The sequence below is a fragment of the Ixodes scapularis genome, unplaced genomic scaffold (genome assembly GCF_016920785.2).
Source record: "Ixodes scapularis isolate PalLabHiFi unplaced genomic scaffold, ASM1692078v2 PGA_scaffold11__112_contigs__length_91849675, whole genome shotgun sequence".
NCBI classification, from domain to species: Eukaryota; Metazoa; Arthropoda; class Arachnida; order Ixodida; family Ixodidae; genus Ixodes; species Ixodes scapularis.
The window spans coordinates 45,190,284-45,210,890 of NW_024609837.1; the positions used below are offsets into that span (position 1 = coordinate 45,190,284).

The 20,607-nt window shown below is 48.3% G+C and overlaps 1 protein-coding gene across 1 annotated transcript in view; it reads left to right on the plus strand.

Annotated features, from left to right (window-relative positions):
* The window catches only part of LOC8040737 (myosin-IIIb), a 160,343-nt gene that overhangs the window by 63,782 nt on the left and 75,954 nt on the right, over nucleotides 1-20,607 (plus strand). Inside the window, exons 2-4 of the mRNA XM_029980058.4 lie at nucleotides 15,780-15,818; nucleotides 17,902-18,012; nucleotides 20,302-20,460. Coding sequence (XP_029835918.2) covers nucleotides 17,922-18,012; nucleotides 20,302-20,460 — 250 coding nt within the window. The 5' untranslated portion in view covers nucleotides 15,780-15,818; nucleotides 17,902-17,921. The remainder of the gene's footprint in view (nucleotides 1-15,779; nucleotides 15,819-17,901; nucleotides 18,013-20,301; nucleotides 20,461-20,607) is intronic.

Genomic DNA, 20,607 nt, shown 5'->3' on the forward strand with positions numbered 1-20,607 from the left:
AAGCAAACTTCAGAAAGTTGTGGACTGAAATACCATTCGCACGGGAGATTACGCAATCTATGGATTCATTGCTTTATTCAATCGCTTCCACAAATTGTTTCTACCGGTACATAAGCCCAGAAAAACAGTCGACTGTTCCACAAAAATAAATAGAACCTAAAAACAAGTGAGGATACTTTATACAAGCAATTAGGATCTGTTATCAAGGAAAGCTTTCCGGTTCATACCCAAAAGTTTAACCGGAAACTACTCCGGCTCTCTTGTAACTCCGGTAGCACTTAGCCCCACCACGTCAAACTATCGGGCAATAATATTATATATATAAAAGAGAAATTCAACAAGCAAATCGGAAAACTTGACAGGTCCTAGGGTCGCGAACGCCCAAGAGATTCCGCGCGGTCACTTCCGGTAACCGGGACAGCGATGCAATGGAACCCGAAAGGTAAATCGTCCAGCTGCAACCGAGAGGACCTTTCGTTCCCTGAGTGCACGCAACGTGGACGCGGTTGTTGGCGGTCATTCTAACTGCCCTTACATTGTTTCGGTATTGTTCCCCGCCGCTACCGGTGGGGGGGGGGGGGGGGGGGGGGGGGGGGGGGGCCACCGTAATAATGACTGAGACTTAACTGCCCATTCTTGGCCTAATGCGAGTCTGGTGGTTCCGGGCTGTCTGCGTCCAACAACGCTGTCGGTGAAGGCGCTGGGAGCGAGCGAGCGAGCGAATGACCTCATTGGCTGTTCGGTTCCCTCCGCTTGGGGCGCCACCATCGGTGCCCCGAGTTGTATAGAAGACACAGGAGTCACGTGTTCAATGAAGTAGGTGAAATCGTTTCTGGTAGGACAATGGGCTGTCAAATGGCAAGAGAAATGCCCGAATCACGTAATAGCGTCTGTTTGTGTGTGTTTTTTCTTCGTTGGAGCAGTAGTAAGGTTAGGCGGAAAAGAACGCAAACTAAAAACGACTATTTTTTTCGCATTTTTCTTCAACGGTGACTTTCCTGACTTTTCAAGCAGTCGTAGAAAATTTTGGAAATCTCAAAACCGGCATCGGCCCTCCCATTGGGAAAAGTAAAAACCCAGAGAATCTTTTTTTTTTTTTTTAACGTTTCTTATGGCGGTGTTTATGGTCGATAGTCTAATTACACGCCTCTATAAATTAATTGAGAAGTACTCTTCTCCAGTAAGAGACCGAACCAAACAAACAAAAAAATCTAGAGAAGAACGAACAACAATAAAACACGAGGAAACTTCGCTGCTACTTTTGTAGATCTTCAGGGCAGTTAACCTCCTTTCGATATCAGGAAAAAAAAGGCTATATAATTTCGCGATGGCGCTACAAAAGAGGCCGAGCCTCGCATCAATTTCTTCGCCACCGGCATTTCTTTCCCCCTATCTCGTTGGTTTATGATCACTTTCGAAATAAGCTTTTGCTCGCTCGCGACGTGCAGGAATTAATTGCCCCCATTTTGGATGAGCTCAACCGTCCAGTGGACCGAAGAAAAAAAACAAAAACACGCATGGGCGTTATTGATGTAATGGGCACGCTTACTGTAAGGCAACCCTACCCGAAAAACCCAGTATAAGCTTTTACTATCTGGATCATGGAACTGGTAATCCAACTAAAGTTGGTTGTTTCGTGCAAAACTGAAATCCAGATTGCAGATGAAGGAATAATTTTCGAAAACCTGAAAACCAGATAGAACCCAGACATATTTCCAGTTCCACGATCCAGGTAGCGGAAAGTTATACTGGGTTTTTCGGTAGGGAATATTGTAAAGGATAAAAGGCTCTAAAAAACGACCGACAAGCAGGAGAAAGACGAACACCACATCGTACTTCGTCGTTTCTAGCGTTTTTATCACCAACCAGCCCACCCTCCATTGTTTGTTTAGCCATCCCATGTTCCCTTCGAAGCGGTATAATTAATTCACCGAGGTGTTGAGTACAATGCGCATCAATGCAGCCGTTCGTAAGCCGTCGCAAGAGGCTGAACAACCTTAATACCCCCCTCCCCCCCCTTTTTTTTTTCCCTTCCGAAATGTAGCGCTTTCGGTCCTAACCAGACGTCAAAGTCACAGAATCGTTGTGTCATTCAAAATTTACTCGATATTCTGAAAATTTCGATGGGAAAATGGGGTACAAGTTTTCCCCACGTTTTCGGTAACTGGGAGCCATTCAGCTCCGTGTGTATCGAAAGCTCCGTCGACCACCATTTTTCCATTAAAATTTCCCAAAAGTTCGCGCTTTCCTCTTTTCCCTCCCTTCCTCCTCTCCTCTCCTGTCCACCGTTGCCTGTTTCCTCCTCCCCCACGGTGAGAAGGATCTTCTGCCTTGCAGAATCTCGAGTCTGGTCGATCTTCAGCCTTTAACACCGTGTAAACTAGCAAAGAGGCCGTTGTGTTCGATATTTTACGTCGCCTGCAGCATTGCTACAACGCGCTGGTCCCGGACGGCACACCGAGTACGGCGCGTCAACGTTCGGCAGGGAGGTTCTTGTCCAATCAGCGGGGCGTACGAACCCCGGCCGAACGCTGAACCCAGCACTCGCGTCCAATCCATGCCCCAGCGCTGGCCTCCGGTTCGTGACGTCAGAAAATCGAGCACTACACGGCCTTGATCACGTCACGTGGCATTCTGACGTCACAATCCAGAGATTGTGATGTCACGTGGTTGGGTGAGGCCGTGGGACTTCAAGATATGCCGACTTTTTTCCCCGCTAAATACGGCGGAGTAATTTCTCCGCTAAATTTAGCGGAAAGCGTTTCCCTGCTAATCGTAACGAGAACATTCTAATGTCACGTATGCGCAGAGCGTACAGAAAAGCATATATGTGCTGCTGCGCCTCGGCTGCTGCCCCAGTTCATTTGCAAAACACACCAACAACAACACCAACAACAAAAAACGTGTTTTTGTTTTGTTTTTTGTGTGGAACCTTTTTTTACAATGACCGGACTTGGAATTCTGCTTGACCTCGCGGCTGGCAAGAATGCCTCCCTCCCGCAGTCCGATGATGCAAACCATCGTGCCTTCGGCCGCGAACAAATGAATCCGTTCGTACACTTCGCCGAATCGTTCAGCGCCCCGCGATTTCTCGCAGAGCCTCTATCCTTGACAGCTGTCCGTCAATCACTTTTGCGGGGAAACTGTGCGCCCAGAGCTCTGCATATGCCCTGCATGTATGTATGCATGTGTGTCTGTGTGTGATTTGTCAGATCTAAAGGCGAGAAATAGCGCCTTTGAAAGCGTGCTACTTGTTTACTATTATCGTGTTTTTTTTTTTTTTTTATTTATTTTGATTCTTAGCTTTTTTTGAGGAGCACTGTCTACCATTTTGGCTTTCATCGTTTTGTTCTGAAACCGACCAGTCCGTCTGACCCGTTTATAGCTCAGCCAAACTTGAAACCGCAAGTTTTTCTTTCCTTTTTTTAGTTTGTTTCTGTAAAGTGGGTGACCGATATTCTGCATCCTAAACGTTTTAAAATGATCGAGCGTCGGGAAATCATTCGGCTGGGTTACTAAACTATCCCAAAGCAAGGCAAAATGGAGAAAACGGCGTTTTTCTTTTATTTTACGATTTGCGAGGAAAGTTTTGCGTCTTGATTTTGAGGTTAACGCTGCATTTCGCCCGGTGCCGAAGCGAGACCTTATAAGGAATGAACCTAAAAATAGAACTAGGTATTGTTATAAGTTATTACAATACCTAATTTTATTTTTAGGTTCATTCCTACGGTCTAGAGACGGTCGGACAAAAACCCGAAGTCCCGCAAAATTTGTTTACGAGACATATTGGAATAAATTGCATACATTGTACAAAAAAAAGTAGTAAAAATGCACTCGAAACTTTGCTTATTTTTCTGCACAAACATCTTGTTCTTACAAGCGCTGCTCGTCTCAGAAAAAAACAAAAAACACACACGCACACACACACACAAAAAACACATAAACTTGTAATGAACTGAACGAATTACGCGCCAGAACGTAGGTACCGCTTTTCTAACGAAAATACAGCACGGATTCGTAAGAGCGAACATGTGGTCAATTATACTTTGAATAGAATTTATTTATTTATTTATTTATTTATTTACCCTCAGGGCCAGAGGCGTTACAGAGGGGAGTGGGTATTAAAAGTACAACACAACATACAGCGTACAACAGAAAATATTATACATTAGGTATGGCTCTTTACAAAAAAATATTGGAAACGGCAGTTTTAAAACACTCGATATCGGGGATTTCGGCAATGGCTCCGGGAAGGTGATTCCACATTGTTGAGGCACTAGGAATAAAAGACTCATAAAAATGTTTAGTACGATAAGAAGGAATGGCAACTTTATGACGGTGATCGATGCGTGCTGAAACGTAATGAGGTGTTGTTAGTAGTCTTTCTTTTAGAATCGGATTATTATGATATATCTTATGAAACAAGCACAGACGGAACATTTTTCTACGTTGTGAAAGAAGAGGTAATGATAGGCTAGACTTCATTGCGGTCACACTGGATGTACGATGATAATTTGAAAGAATGAAACGAGATGCGCGGTTCTGAATCGCTTCTAATTCGGAGATAAGTGATTCTTGACCAGGATCCCAAACCGAAGCTGCATATTCCAATTTAGTACGAACTAATGTTTTATATAAAAGTAATTTTAATGAGCTGGGAGCAAGACAAAAATTTCTTCGGAGATATCCAAGCATGCGGTTGGCGTTATTTACAACATATTCAACGTGACAGGACCAGGACAGATTAGCAGATATATGAACACCCAGATATTTATACGATGATACGGTTTCGAAAGAGAGATTATTTAGACGATAAGAAGCACAAGGAGTATCAAGACGGGAAACACGCATAGATTTACGCTTATTAATGTTTAGTTTCATGTTCCACAAATCACACCACTCAGAAACACTGTTAATATCTGACTGAAGAAGTGAGAAGTCAGAATCACTGTTAATTTCGTAAATTGAACCGGGTAATATACTTTAACCCTACGTGATAAAAACTACCATGTTACTCACTAACTTGTAACTAGGGCTCCGTTTTTTTTTTTGTGTTGTTTTTGCTTTTGTTGGTAAATAGTTATGGAACCATCAAAAAAAGATTAATTCCCGGTCTTTATCAAAATCGCGAAAATAAAAACAAAAACAAACCAAAACGAACTGAAGCTGTTTTTGAACATGAAAAACCAGGCTTCACGTGAACAAAATGACGGGGCTCGAAATATGATTAGTCTTAGAAAAACAACCTGCGCTTTGCAGACTTTTAAAGTATACTCATTATAAGTAATCAAATTACACGTAATCGATTACATTTTGGAGTAATTTTGTAATCATTTGACCACATTTATTAGGAACTAGTTACTAGAACTATCTGACTACTCTAAAAGTACTAAAATTACTCATAACCGTCGCTATTTTTTTTTTTCATACCCTTCCCGATGGCGACCTTTATTTGTAGTACAAGTTTCCTACCAAGGAATCATCGACAGAATTCTCTTATCGGTGGACGGCGTACCAAAACGGTTCCCTAAAACAACTATACTGTCTGAGGCCTGCTTCTTGCTCGTACGAACGGTCCGCCAGACCCATTTGTCGTAGGAAAACTGTCTGCGCAGACCCAAAGGAACGAAGCAAACATGCGTTTGCTTCGTTCGTTTGGGTAGACCTCGAGGCACGTTGCTTTGAGGCCTACCCACTATTCCTGTATCATCGGAGCCAATCAGAGCTCGTTGCCTCTCTGACGTCACCACAACCCACGCAAAAGAAGCAGACGAATTCGCGTGTCCCATAGACCCGAAACAGAACACGAAACACGCACACACACGCACACACACACGCGTCGTTTTGCGAGGTCGGCCTCTCCGTCGTTCCCCATAGACGACGACGACGGTCGGCCCCCATGTACACGAATACGTCGCTAACCCTGGCGGCCTTTTGTGTGCGCGGTGACGTCGGCAGCAGCAGCAGCAGCCAGTGTCTTTGTCGAGCGGAACAAGGTCGTTGGTCACGGTCCCGCGCTGCTCGACTGGCCGGCAATCAGCGCGCCCGACGCTGACGACACCGTCGGGGCAACCCCCCTCCCCTGCCTCCCTCGCGACCACCGACGATGCTGCTGCTCTGACCACTCGTATGTCTCCTATTTCGGTTACACCAGCGGGAATTCTTCCGAGACAACCGGGTTTCTTCCTGCCCCTCTTTTAAGAGTGTATTTGGGATTCATTTGACCTCACTTCATCGTTTTTTTTTTTATGTTTATTTTATCGTTATTTTATGTTTTAGTGCGGTGGGGAATTGCTCGCTCGCCGGACCCACCATGAACCACCTCCCTTTCACCACCTGACACCGCTCTCTACGCATTGGTGCAGCGTGGTCACGTGGAGAAAGACAGTCACCTGATTGGCCCAACGAGCACGTAGCTTCCACCGCACTGTCAGCTTACGGCTGAATGGAGCATATAGTCTGTCCAAGCGTCGTCGCGGTACTATAAGAAGTATTCATTGGGCGCCATATTTGTGGGCGCTGTCTAGAGCGCACGCTGAGAACGAGCACACAATAATAGGCTGCTAAAACCGGCAACCCTGATGGTGTGGAATGCACGTTGCAAAAGAACCGTGGAAGCTCGCCATCAGCACGCGCTCAGCAGTCGCGCACACAACTATGGCCGCCAGTGAATACTTCCTGTATACTTACCTCGGTTGTCCCTGGCTGTCTCCCACTTCCGAGTCGACCGGGTTCCTGCCTGCCCCCTTTTAAAAAAAAAAGTTTTAATACCTGGCACTACACAACACACACGAAGACAAATGAGTCGTTAGCTGTTTAGAAACCGTGAGGTTAGTCTGCCAGATTATGGCGACACTGTCACGCGCTGTAGACGAGAAATGTAGCCATGGAGTGTAGCACGACTGCTAACCTGAACCGTTCCACGCGAGTCACGCAGTATGCTGACACAGGACAGCACACCGGTAGGAGGCTCATTCAGATCGAAACTCTTATAGTAAAGGGGCCATGAAACGAATTTTCGGCTGGGATAAGTGATTTTAAACTGGGACTTTACTAATCGCATATCGTTTAGTTGGCCAAAAGGAAGAGGCTATTAAGTCAAAAGCCAGCTTTTCGGTACGAACATTTGAAAACATAGCGGACTATTTTGTACCTTCTTTCCTTCGAAAGCTCTCCGCCTTTTCACTATGATACATCCGCGGTTCCCAAAGCGCGTCAGCGGTGCCAATCTGACGTCAGCCGAGTCCAGCTCACGCATTGGACACGAGAACTGCGTCACTCGGACGTATGCGCTCGTCAACAATCAATCCGTCGACGAATATTTGGATTCGCGTTCGTGACCAATGAGTGCCCTGACGGAACTTATCGTCACTGGCGAATGACAAGTTCTATAGTGTGCATAAAAAGCACGGTGGAAGCTATACTTCGTTTCAGCTTCGGTCCGAGCGTGGCCCATGTTATGAGCCGAAGGGCCAATCAAATAGCGAAAGAGGCACAACGTCATAGCGTGCTCTCTGCAGTTGATAGCACCAGCCGGTATTCGCCGTCTCTCTGTGCGCGCTCCTCTGCCGGCTAGTCCCAACAAGCGCATAGAGCACGCCATGACGCTGCGCTTTTTGCGCTGTATGATTGGCCCTTCGGCTCATAACATCGGCCGCGCTCGGACCGAAGCTGAAACGAAGTATAGGGGTCATCGCACCGGTGTCGAAGAATGTCACGACGACGTGATTTCACAATTCGCGCTTGAGTTGAGGATTAAAGCTAAGGAGGAAGAAGGAGGAAAATTGTTTTATGACCCATTTAAAGAAGAGAGGAGACTATAAACGGAAAAGGAGAGAATTATTAACAGAAAAGTCCCAGTGACCTGCGCTTTTGAGGCTGATTGATCGGTCCCTTTAACTCGTAGCGTTGACTGTGTCTGAACTTGAGGGGAAACTTAAGTATTAGTAGTATAAAACGTTTCTTTGAACCGCTTTAAGGGAGAGGGGAAGGGGAATGAATCACTGTCTTCGCGGCCTGAACTCGCGGTATGGGGCAAGGGAATTATATATGTACTTCTATGCCAGCTTCGTGGACATAATCCAGAAGCGCGCGTAGAGTTCGGTATGGCTTATCTGGAGGGCCTGGGGCAAAGACCCAGTCCTCCATGGCTGTCACCCCGTCCTCTAAGTGCTTCTTCCTGGTTGCCTCAAGGCCTTTGCAGCCCCATAACAGGGGAACTAGGTTGACCGCATGTTGGGAGGCTGGAGTCCTTGCAGTAACAGCATGTCGGTGGTGTGCGCGCCTTTTCCCACGCTGCTCTTCTGTTCGGCGTGCAGGCGGTATTGGTTCTAATCCGCCTTAGGAGCACCCTCGTGCTCCGCCCAAAGCCTCGCGGCAGTGGGTCGGAGATGGGTGGAAGGTGTTCCTTCAGCGCAGTACGGGACGAAAGTTTGATCTGCTGTTCAGCTCCGTCGGGGTCATAGTCGTCTTCGTCATCTTCTGGTGAGGAAGATGCGTAGACGTGATCATGGAGGTGGCAGGGCGGCTTCTGCGTCTCGCGGAGTGTAGCTATTAGCGTGCGAGCTGCAGAGTGGGCCCGCTCATTACCAGCTATGCCTGCGTGGGCGGGCGCCTAGGACAGCTGGACTTTTGTACCTTGCGGAGAAAGTTGGAGGGCCATATTTTTTTATGGATTTTGGTCTCTTGCAGGGGCTGTTCCTATTTCTGCACTCGGTGAGCGAGGCTACCGAGTCCGTAAAAACGTGGAGCTCGTTTGGTCTAATGGTTGCGTCGTTGAGGACTGTTTCAATCGCATACTGAATAGCTCCGAGTTCACCACCCTTGACGGAGGTGCTGTTTGGTAATTGTTTGGAGGATATAATTCCTTTTCCTGGTATTGCCACTGCGACCTTAGCAAGTTGGTCGGGGAGTGTCGCGAAAGCCGCGTCTGTGTACACGGCTAGCTTCTCCGCCGAGCTTTCCCAGGCCTGCTGTGGCTACTTGCTTGCGATGTCAGACGATCTGGATGTCTAAAGCTCGCGTTCTTCGGGATGGGCTTGCCTTCTACGAGGTCGATGTGTTCTAACCAAGGAGGGTCGTTCTCTGGGAAGTCGGGAGGCGGGAGTTTAAGTGCTTGAATTAGACTGAGAATGGTTCTGCCGGGTCGTGAGTGTTGTAGTCGTTCACGGTGGGTGACAGATCGTACCATCACAGTTTCTAGTAAGTTGTTGAGCTGGGTATGTGTCCCTACTGGTGTGAATCGGGGTAAGCCGGCAATGACCCGTGCGGCTTGTCTGTTGATGGTGAAGCTGAAGCGGTTCTGTACAGGAAGCGGCCATAGCTCTGTGCGCGACTGCTGAGCGCGTGCTGATGGCTAGCTTCCAGGGTTCTTCTGCAACGTGCATTCCACACCGTCAAAATGGCCGGTCTTAGCAGCCTATTAACGGGGGCTCGTTCTGAGCATGCGCTCTAGAGAGCACCCACAAACAAATATGGCGCCCAGCGAATACCCCTTATTTTGAGGAGCAACACTTAAATCGTCTTCATTTGGCCTCCAGGATCACGAACATCGAGATTATTATTTTTTTGTTTAATTTAATGCACGGAGGCTGCAGAATTTTTTTTTTTTTTTTTTTTCGAAGGACCGCCGAAGCTTTTTTTTTCCAGGAGCGTAACGTTAGATTGGGAGTTTCTGGAATCCTCGCTCTCGCGCATCTCCAGAGCCTATCAAAGCTATATGCACGAGCAATCTCGCTGTTTTCGAAAAGGTCTGAAAAAGACGTCGCGACTGGCCTGGCATGCGCTTGCACGTGCACGCGCTGCCCACACGAGCGTGCACGCGCTTGGCGGCCGAAATATCTGGTATGGCGTAACGACTGGTCGTGTTTTCTCGCGCTTAGTGATGCATCTTCTGAACGTGATATTGAGATTCACGGAACAACTAGGGGCTGAGGTCCCGTCTGAAGACAAGTTTGTCTTCTTTTATCCCAGGCCCCCAGACTTCTCTTTCGTCTGAAATAAAGACTACATACATACATACGAATATAATACTATAAAATTCACCATTAACTCGTTGTTTTTTCTGTGTTCTTTTTTTTCAAGAACCTTTTTAAGCTTTTTGTAAAGGGCTCATGAAACAATATCGGGTGGGAATGCTCATGACTTTGCAGAGGCGTACGGGTCCTAGTCTGGCCCAAGTATGCTCGCACAGACCGTCACTGATTGGTAAGCGTTTTTGTCGCGGTGAAAATGCGAGGATAGAAGGAGACTATTTTTTTTCAGTCTTGCCTTCGCCAATCTCGATGACGTCATTGTGGGACCGAAACCACCCGCCTGACGATAGTCGAGCCCGGCTCATGGATTGGACACGAGAACTGCATGAGCACTCGACTTCGGCTCGTAACAATCAATGCCTCGGCGGACACTCGGGTAGTGGCTCGTGACCAACCACTGCGGTGATGAGAGTGGCCAAACTCTAGCAATGCCGGGAGCTCAGCACGCGTTTTCTACTTATAGCTAGAGCGGGTGCATACATGCACCCGCTCGTTCTAGCTGGTTCCGAATCGAGGAAATGAACGATGCTCATATTTCTGAAATTTATGTCGGCGACTGGCATTGCATGCCTAGAAAGAGAAACTAACGCAAGTTTATTCAGTTACAAACGTTAGGGAGTGATTCTAAGTAGTATTTAGCGAAAGTAGCAAAATCGTTTTATGGCTCCTTTGAGCTGAACCGAGGTATACAGTGCCGACACCCGGTGGTCGCTCACCGTCCACAAATACGCAGCCCGGATCGCGCTCGATTCCCGGAGCAGGTCTGTGCCGCTGCATATCCGAACGCGTCAAGTTTTACGCCCCGCCAGGAGTAACGCGGAGGCACTCGTGTTACTCCTGGCGGGGTAACACTCCAGTCACTCAGTGAGCAGACGAGCGCTGCCCCGTGCCATCGTTCGGATGTGGCACTCGTCCTGTCGACTTCCGCCCCTGGCACCTAACTGGATGTGGTAAGGTGCCGGTCACATGACCGATCCTTTGGAAAAAACAAAAAGAAAGACTCGACGCATAGTATGCAAAAAAGCCACAAACATCGTACATACAACGAAGCTCGGATATTTGGCCTAAGAAAACGATCCCAATATCGCCGCAGCCCCACGACATATAGCGGTCCGCGGTGCGAAGAAAAATACGGCGCTCAATGGAGCCCGTCTACCCGCGTCGATGCCTCTGGCGCCAATCACCATTAGGATCTAATTGCCTTGTCCCTATTTCTCACGTGCTAGACGCGGCGACCGTGACTCGAAGGGTGCTATCATCGTTTTCGCGGTCACTTCTCACGCCTCTCGATAATTGTTTTCGGTTTGCTTGTTTGTTAGGATATTCCACGGGCGGTCGCCGAGCGTGATTGCGAAAACGGTAACGCGCGCCCAGAGACCGCTGAAATGTGAACTGCAGTCGATTTAAAGCGGTTCGTGTGTTCGCTCCCACGTGTACGACGCAGTTTATCATCAAGGAGCTATTTACAAACAATAGCCACGGCGACGTTGAATTAAAGGATGTGGCTCGGTAATTGATGGGAACCTGAGCGCTCCGATCAAATAGAAAACGCAATTGCGCATGCGCAGTTTAACCATCGACACGGTGCTTTATCATAATCTTTTAAAGCTCAATGGATGCGAGCGGGCAGTGAATAAGGTGGCATTTTTGCAATGAAAAATAAACAGAAATTGTTAATTTTTTTTTATTTAAACATTCCTTTCTTTCTTTACATCTCCCCCCCCCCCCCCCCCCCCCCTCCCTCCTTCTTTCCTTTTCATTATCGAGCGGGGTCGGCGGAGTGCCGACGCCAGTTAGATAAACGCAAAAACAATTTCACGTCTTTTCGAAACTTTTAGTGGAGGACGTTTTTCAGCGTGCTTTTCCCAGCGTAGATGCTAAGAACTGATAGCGCGAAATGCACGACAAGGAAGCGTTTTTGGAAGCTCACCGTCAGCATGCGCTCAGCAGCCGTGAAGTGCATCGGACTCGGGGAATCGGTGTCCGAGTGGTCTAAACGCACACCGGCTCGGAGCACGTGGAGCGAAAGCTCGTGCTCCGGAAGCCAGGGATCCTGGGTTCAATCCCCACCCCTGCCCGTTTCGATCTGGATGAGCACCGTACCGGCGTGCTGTCGTGTATCACTACTGCGTGGTGCACGTTAAAGACCCCAGGTTAGCGGTTGTACTGCACTGGCTAAATTTCTCACCCACAGCTGGGAGACAAGTCGCCCGTTGAGGCAGGCGAAGCTCTAGGCTGTATAAACATACACAGACCCCCAATGCATGATGGGAGAAACAGTTAAGACAACACGGAATACGAAGAACATACACGACAGGAAAGTGCTCACAAGAACATACACAACATCATTGTCCTGTCGGGTGTGTTCTTATTCGTAGTCCTTCTTTCCTGAGCTTTTTTACCCGTCATGTATAACGTCAACCAACTGGCCCAGTTCAACACCTTATTATACACCCCAATATTATTTTCTTTTTTGCAGCTGACTTTTTGTACGCTGCAAAGGAAGATGAAAGAAATAAACTGCAACAAGGTACTGCGGTGGGCTAGTTGGTTCATACTTAGTGTTTGAACAGCGTTCCTGTCGTCTTTGCGCTGTTCAAACACGAAGATGAAAGCACTGGGCTTTCATCTTACTTGCCGAGCACGCGCGCTCCTGCAGTGTAAGCCAACGTGTGCAAGCCAACGTTCGCAAAAATATCGTTCAGTGACACTTTGGCACACGGCAACGTGATCGTGCTTACGGCTTCGGCTTCGCTCGTACGTAAAGAGAAACGTACTTTAAAGGAGCTACGCAACAATTTTTGTACTCTGCGCAAATACCGCTTAAAACGGATCCCTAACGTTAATGACCTATGAAACACGCGTTCGTTTTTCACCCCACGCAATAGAAGTCCCAGAAAAAAAATTAAAGAAAAACGAGCAGCGTTCACCCCCTCAACTCGCAGCCAGAACAAGCGGCCACGTGATCTGGAGCCGATTATATGCCGCCAGTGTTGATCATAGCCACGCGCTGGTGTTGGCAAAGCGCAGGACACGCGCTGAGTTCCAGACATTGTTATGGCTCGGCTGTTGTCGTCGTTGCAGCGATTGGACACGGGTCACAACCCGAATGCTTCTCGAGCTAGCAATTGTCACGAGCCCAAGTCGAGTGCCCACGCAATGCTCGGGTCCAATCTATGAACCGCATTCAAATATCGTCACTTGGGTGTTCTGCGATCCCCGAGTTACGTCATCAAATTTTGCAAAGGAGAGATTGAATGAAAATGATCGCTTTTGTCCTTGAAATTACACCGCAACAAAGGAGTTTCTTGGCCAATGGCGTTGCGTGTGAGTATCCTTGAGTCCCAGGTGTGCCAGTAAGCTCGTGTAGAGAGAAAAACATCCCAATTGAATATCGTTGCACAGCTCCTTTAAAGGGACAATGAAGGCAATTTCGGATATTTTTTTGGCGATTGAACTGGGTTCCCGGCACGTCTCAGGCCACGTTGCCCAAATTTCAGCCGAAACCGGCGCTTGTGTGCCGCGCGAATCAATTAAACAGTCGCGGTACTAATCGTACCGGGATCGATCGAGGCGACGCCCCGAGCGTTGCGGGAGAAACCAGCAGAAGCGGAGGTCACGTGACCCTGCAGGGCCTGGAAGCGTGACGTCACAAGAGACGCGTCAGCGATTGGTCGAAACAAGGAACGTGCTTTCGGTCACGCTTTGGTTCGTGGTTTTTATGAACACTGTTCTAATTCCACTTGAATAACCATGAAAACTATAAATCGAACCAAAAATGATAACTAAATCGTAAATAAAACGCCATAATTATTTTTCTCTTTGCTACACTGCACGCGAAACGGGCAACGAGCAACTATGGGCAAACAAAATATATAAAATAAAGAACACAGCGCGGAACACCGCGCTGCTATAACCCACCGCGGTAACCAGAGTCTCGACGCCCTAAATCCTACCGGTACCGACAATTCACATGTGACGTCACTCCCTACGTCACCTCCGTTTTCGGAGGCCCAAAATTGAGAAACACAGATAGTTCAGTTTCAGTTTCTTCAGTTCTTTCATAGGTACAGAAATACGCGTCACAAATGTCTATAAAAAATTGGGCAGTATGCCAGGTTCCTAAGAAGCCTAAAAACACCATTTAAAATTTTTAATTAAAATCGTCTTCATTGTCCCTTTAAACAAGAAGTGCACGCACGTGATATTGAAAGCAGCCTGTTAAAAAAAAAAAAAACATGCATTGCGGAAACCTCCCGAGGTTGTATAAATGTACAACATGCGAAGTATATAGGATCAGTGGATGCCTCTTCGATTCCCTATTTTCTACGACTGTACACGGCATTGCCACCAGCAAGAGTTAGACATTGAAAATATTAGAGAACGTGGCTTGCACTGATGTCACATCGTTGGCCACCGTGGTGGCCTTGCATCTGCCTGCCTGAGCATACATATTCTGCATCATACGTATTCACTTCGTAGAACCGAATTTGTATTCTTATCCGCAAGGACAAGTAGAAATGACCACCAGCATGGTGTGGTGACGTCATATGCGAGCCATGGCCATGCCTAAGAGCTGTTGAAGCCCACAAATTCCCACGCATCACCATCGGCATAAGCACCAGGCTGAGAAGAAACACTGCACCGTGAAGAGGAGGCACAAAATCCCCGATGGCGGCTGGCAGCCGTGGTCCACCGGACCCCTTGGGTCTGCACAGCCCAGGATAGGTGACCCACAGGGGCCACCCCATCATCAGGACAGCCCCTAAGGACAACTGGCACCATAACCCCCAAAATTCTCGCTTGTTGCTGCTGGCCCCTCAGCTGGTGCTGCGTCTTGGCCGACGCCATGGCGGCTTTAGCGAGGGTGCTCATGCCTCAGCCTTTTCCAAGGACCGAATTTGCGGGAGACGCGGGCCACCGACGGCCGCTCCTGAGGTGGTGTCATCTTGCAGACCGGCAGAACTCGGATGATCCGCCGACCGGTGCGGCCTGGTTGATTGATTGTCGAGTCGTTCGCAATGTGTGCCTTTGAGTATTGTTGCCATCGCGGTTAACTGTTTCGTGACCGGAGGAAACAGTTTGTTTTAGGCCATCGATGAACTGTCGGGGACCCGGATGAGTTTCTATGGTAGGGAAGGTGGATACTACTAGAGACAACAGATAAGCAGAAGGAATGAACAGACCAAGGCGTGCATATATCTCTCCGTTTATACTAGTCGTCTGTTTTCCCTTGGCGATAAGTTAAATTATTTTATAGAATACAAACTAGCTAGTGCATGTTTAAAGTATTCTATTGTTCCATGAGCGGAGGGGACCTCGCGTTGTCTTAGGTCATCTATGAACAGTCATGAGACTTTGAGGATTTTCTATGGTTGGGAAAGGGGCAACTGATAAGCACTGCTCAAGGAACAATTTATATTCAAAAGAAGCGACCAGACAACCGTGAACCTGTTCGTTCCTTCTACTCGTCTGCTGTCTCTTGACGTTGTTATCTTTTTTCAATGTACTATATCAACTAGCCCATCTGTATACTCTTTTGTGGTTCTATGACCGGAGGGGAACTCATGTTGTCTGAGGCCATCGATGAACAGTCTGTGCACAATCCTCGCAACTCCTACCGCCGCATTGCTGAAGACTGCGGGTAGGACAGGAACACTAATTTTTGAGTTGTTGAACCTTATAGCAATGAGGTGGACGATTCGCGCCGCTGACATGCGACTTGTTCTTTCTTTTTACCCGCAGGTGCCTGTCGAGATGACATCTGCCCGCGCAAGGCAGAAGGTGCGTTGACAAGTCGTCCTTGCGTCTGCGCCAAGTGTGTCACGGCGCTGTACTTCCTTCTAAAGTCCCTTGATACTTCTTTTACAAGTAACGACAACCAATACAAATGACAACGCACATTCCGCTGGAACCAGATGGCGCGCATTCAGTTCAAACATCTGCTGTGCGCCGCCATTCGCTTCTTAAAACCTGCGTCGTCACGCAGTCGGTGGTTCAAAGAATGTCGCTACTTGTAGGAAGCTCTTATCTAGGGACTTTACTCCATTCCAGTTTTAAGTCCAGACACAGCCGACGCGAGCTGATGGGTCCAGTCAGACGTCGGAATCGCACTATCATGGTCATGGTGTTCGTCATGTTTCTGCACGTGTTCTATCGTCTCTCAAACAGTTATAAGCAGAGAAGGCCTGGTTGCTTGAGCATTGACGTCACTTGATCGGTCCCATTACCTCGTAGCGTTGACTGCGTCTAAACTTTAGCTGGTACGAGCTATAGTTGTTTTTGTTGCTTTTTTTTTGTCACGATAAGGCTTACGTAATGTCATTCCGACATTGCCTGTCGAGCAACGGTCGCTCGTTACTATACTGTTTAGAATCACGAGTTCACTGGTTAATGGTGAATGGCCGGTATTCGAGCAGGGTCATCTATAGATAACACGAGGCCCGATCAGTTTGCCTCCCTCACCACAACAGCGCGGGGCAGATTTCGCTGAAAGTGCTGCTGTGTCAGCAATCGTGTCTGACTGAAACGGAGTTACAGAGCCGAACACTGACCTAGCACTTGTGTCCGGGTGACGTAGCACATCCAGCAGACAGACTCAAAAATGCACCGCATGACGTAGCCCATCCACCAATCAGACAGCCTCAAAAGCGTACCACATGATGTTTGCCATGTTTCTCTACCTGTTTCATCATCGCTGAACCAATCATGAACAGAAAAGACCCGGTAAATTGCGCTTTTAACGCTGCTTTGATTGGTCCGACTAGCTCGAAGCGTCGGCTGCGTCTGGACTTAAAAGCTTAAATGCTGACTTAACCCAATGTTGGGGCACTGATTGGGGCAAGCGATGCTTCACTTTTTGATAGACGCTTTCGTTTGATAAGAGCTTGACAGCGGAAGAGTGCACGGGCCTTACATCGTCCAGGTGGTGTTGGCGGGACATCAAATCATTCGATCGAATGATCCTTGAACTTCCTTAATAATAGGATGCTGGGCTGACGTCGAAGAGATACGCAAATCATTAACCTGAGAAAACAAAATGATGCTCTTAATTTTCCTTTCTAACCACCCAAGACGGTGGTTCTTAAGCGAGACACAACAATCTTCCATAGGCAATCGTCAAGTCGTAGATGAAAGAGCCGCTTCTAAACCTTCTTCCAGATGGGATATTCTAAATAATCGGAAATTGAGTTGGTAACGGCTCGTCGTGCCGGTGACTGACCAGGGCGTATCATGCGAAAGCCCATTCCATTTCTGGCCCCCTGCTGGGGAGAGTGTGCATAAAGGTGCCACATGTCGGTCAGACTACGAGGCTATCATGCTTTCGATTGATTTGACTACGGTCGACCGATCGCTGCCGCTTCACCAGTAGATGTCTAGAGACCGCGAAGCAGCTAAGTTTCCCGAGTTCGCCGCGCTAGAGGCGCGGCCCAGCTTACGTTGCGTTACAGCGTTGCGTTCGGGCCTTGGTCCGCTCCCGCTTGTTCACTGCCACTGCCATCTACCGTGGACGCTGGCCAGCTCCAGCAGGCGCAATACCACTCACTGCGGCCGCTCCGAGAAGTTTCGTTGCCTCCGGCATACAGAGCTAGTCGGCAGCCCGTTCCCAGCGGGGTGGGAAGCAGTATCGAGCGGCCGTGGAGAGCCCTCAACTCTTTTCACTTTACCGAGCAGACGCTGGAAAGAAGGAAAGAGGAGGCCTTCCGGCGTTCGCCTCTGCTAAAGTGGGAAGGGTCGAGGGCTTTCGAGGGGAGGAGCTTGTTTCCCTTTGCTGAACCTGTTGCAGGGTACAGTGGCCCTGTGTCCGGCAGATTTGTGCCCCGGTCGGGCGCGACACCAGCTGGAAGCTCTCTGTTGTCCCCCGCAGGCGACCCGGAGACGCGCTCAATGATGGAAGACTCTCACCGGTACCGGCTCCTCAAGCCCCTTCCTCTCCACACCGGGAATGGCTACGACGGCGGAGCAGGCGGGGGCGGAGGTGAGATATATCCCTATCTTTCCCTCTTTTAGGTCCATTCCTTTCTCTCCTTCTTTCGTGCCAGACGTTTTTCGATTTCCCTATCTTGTCATTTCTATCTCCATCTTTCTATGTATTCCTCTCTTTGCATCTGTTCAGATCTGTTTGTCTCTTCCTATCTGCTTTTTCTCTTTATCCATACATGGTGCCTCTTTTTCTTTTTCCCCGTCGCGCACTATTTTTCGCCCCCTATTTCTATCTTCACACCTCATCAGATGTGTGAATCTCTCCCTAACTTGCTTTTCTCTATCTTCATAATGGAACAGCGCGAATTTTACACGGACAGAGAAAGGAACTGAACAGGACGAGCGCTGACTAACAACTGAAAGGTTCATTATCAGGAAACCATACAACAACACGACTCTCTAATCACGATGGAAATGTGCATACGCCTCATAAAGTTGAGAGCTATCTGTTACACAATTCTATATGCGTCATCCCCGATCTAAAAATTCGACATCACTGTCCAGGAAATTCAAGGAAGCCTGACTCGCGCAGGCTGGCCCCTCCGCCTTTATTCTATGAGCTTTGACAATCTCTCGAGCTTTTTGGTCCCTGTGTTTATACAACACAATGGCCTTGTCCAGTAACGGTGTACAGGCGCAGTCCCTGCAGTGTAACGCCAAGAGGGAGCTTGCTATTCCTGTTAAAGAACTACGGTGTTCCCGCAGGCGAATGTTGAGGCACCGCCCCGTCTGTCCAATGTAAACCTTCCCGCACGTGATGTGTATCTGGTATAGTACACCCAAGGTGTGCATGGCACGAACTCAATGCGGTGTTTTATGCCGCACGGCCTCTCCCCCTATTTTTCTTCCTTGTTCACGCGCTTTTCTACTGCAGAGAAAATGCCGCTTAACTTGTTACGTTCCGAGAACACCACATCTACCCCGTACTTTGAGGCGGCTTTTTTAAAGAAAAGCGAATGAAAAGCGCGTGAACAAGGAAAAAAAAACAGGGGTAGAGGCCGTGCGACATAAAATATCGCATTGAATTCGTGCCATTCACCTTGGGTGTACTATACCAGATGCCCTCCACGTGCGGGAAGGTTTACATCGGACAGATGGGGCGGTGCCTCAACATTCGCCTGCGGGAACACCGTAGTTCTCTAACAGGAACAGCAAGCTCCCACTTGGCGTTACACTGCAGGGACTGCGCCTGTACACCGTTACTAGACAATGCCCATTGTGTTGTATAAACACAGGCACCAAAAAGCTCGAGAGATTGTCGAAGCTCAGAATAAAGAAGGAGGGGCCTGCCTGCGTGAGTCAGGTTTCTGCTGGACAGTGAGGTCGAATTTTTAGATCGGGAATGACGCATATAGAATTGTGTAACAGATAGCACCCAACTTTATGAGGCGCATGCGCATTTCCATCGTGACTAGAGAGTCGTGTTGTTGTGTAGTTTCCTGATAACAAACCTTTCAGTTGTTAGTCAGCGCTCGTCCTGTCCAGTTCCTTCCTCTGTCCTTGTAAAATTCGCGCTGTCCCATTATGAATACATACCAACTTGCCCAGTTATCCTCTTCGCTAAGCCTGTTTTCTTTACCTATCTCGTGCTCTCTCTCCCCATCACTCTCTCTCTTTATTTTGTTCTTCTTATTTATTCCATCTTTCCTATTCGTTTCTTTCTTCGTATCTTCTCAGATCTGTTCCGCTCTTCCTATCTTGTCTTACCCCTCTTTTCAAATGTGTATCTCTCACCTGTCTCATTTTATTTCGCTCCGTGTCACTCTATATTCCCCTCTGTGCTTCTCTTTATGTATTTATTTATTTATTCACCTATTCGTCCCTCCCTCCTCTCCCTAACTGATTTTCCTTCCCCTCCCATTCTCGCCATCTATTTTCCCGTATCCAATTCCCTAGTTCTCTCTCTTCACCACTCTACTTCTCCGTCCTTTTGGTGACGCACACGGACAGTACCAATCATTGTCCCTTGCAGTTAAGAACAGTAGGACAAGCCCCTCCCAGAAATCCCTTCACTCTTTCCTTCCACTTTAGCAGAGCGAACGCTGAAAAGGAGGTGAGTGGAAAGAAGGAAACCACCAATCCTGGCTAGCAGGGAGCTTTGTGTGTGTGAGGGACGGGGGGCTTGTTCTGCTTTTTTTTTTAAGCCTTATACAGACCCTATAGCGATTACGATTTTTAAAGGTTTAAAGGTACGGGAATTAATGACCACCAGCATGGGGCGTGATGACGTCACACGCGAGCCACGTGATCTTTATACGTTCTCAAGGCGTCTTCACCCTCGCAGTCGTGGAGCACGACCCGAAGCTGGCGGCCTACTACCGGGGCATCTCCAAGCACCTGGACCTGCTATCGTTGCCGGCGCCCGGCGACCGGTTCACGTTGGTGCAAGTGGTCGGGGAGGGTACCTATGGAGAGGTCTACGCCGCCAGGGACAAGCTTACCGGTGAGGAAGGCCTCTTCACTGCGCGCGGGCGGACAACCCTGGACGATCGCGCCGCTCATAGCATAGTACTAAGGACGCGGAGTTTCTCCGCAGACATGTCACCATGTCTCCGGAGAAAGTCCGTGATGACATGTCTGCCGACACGCC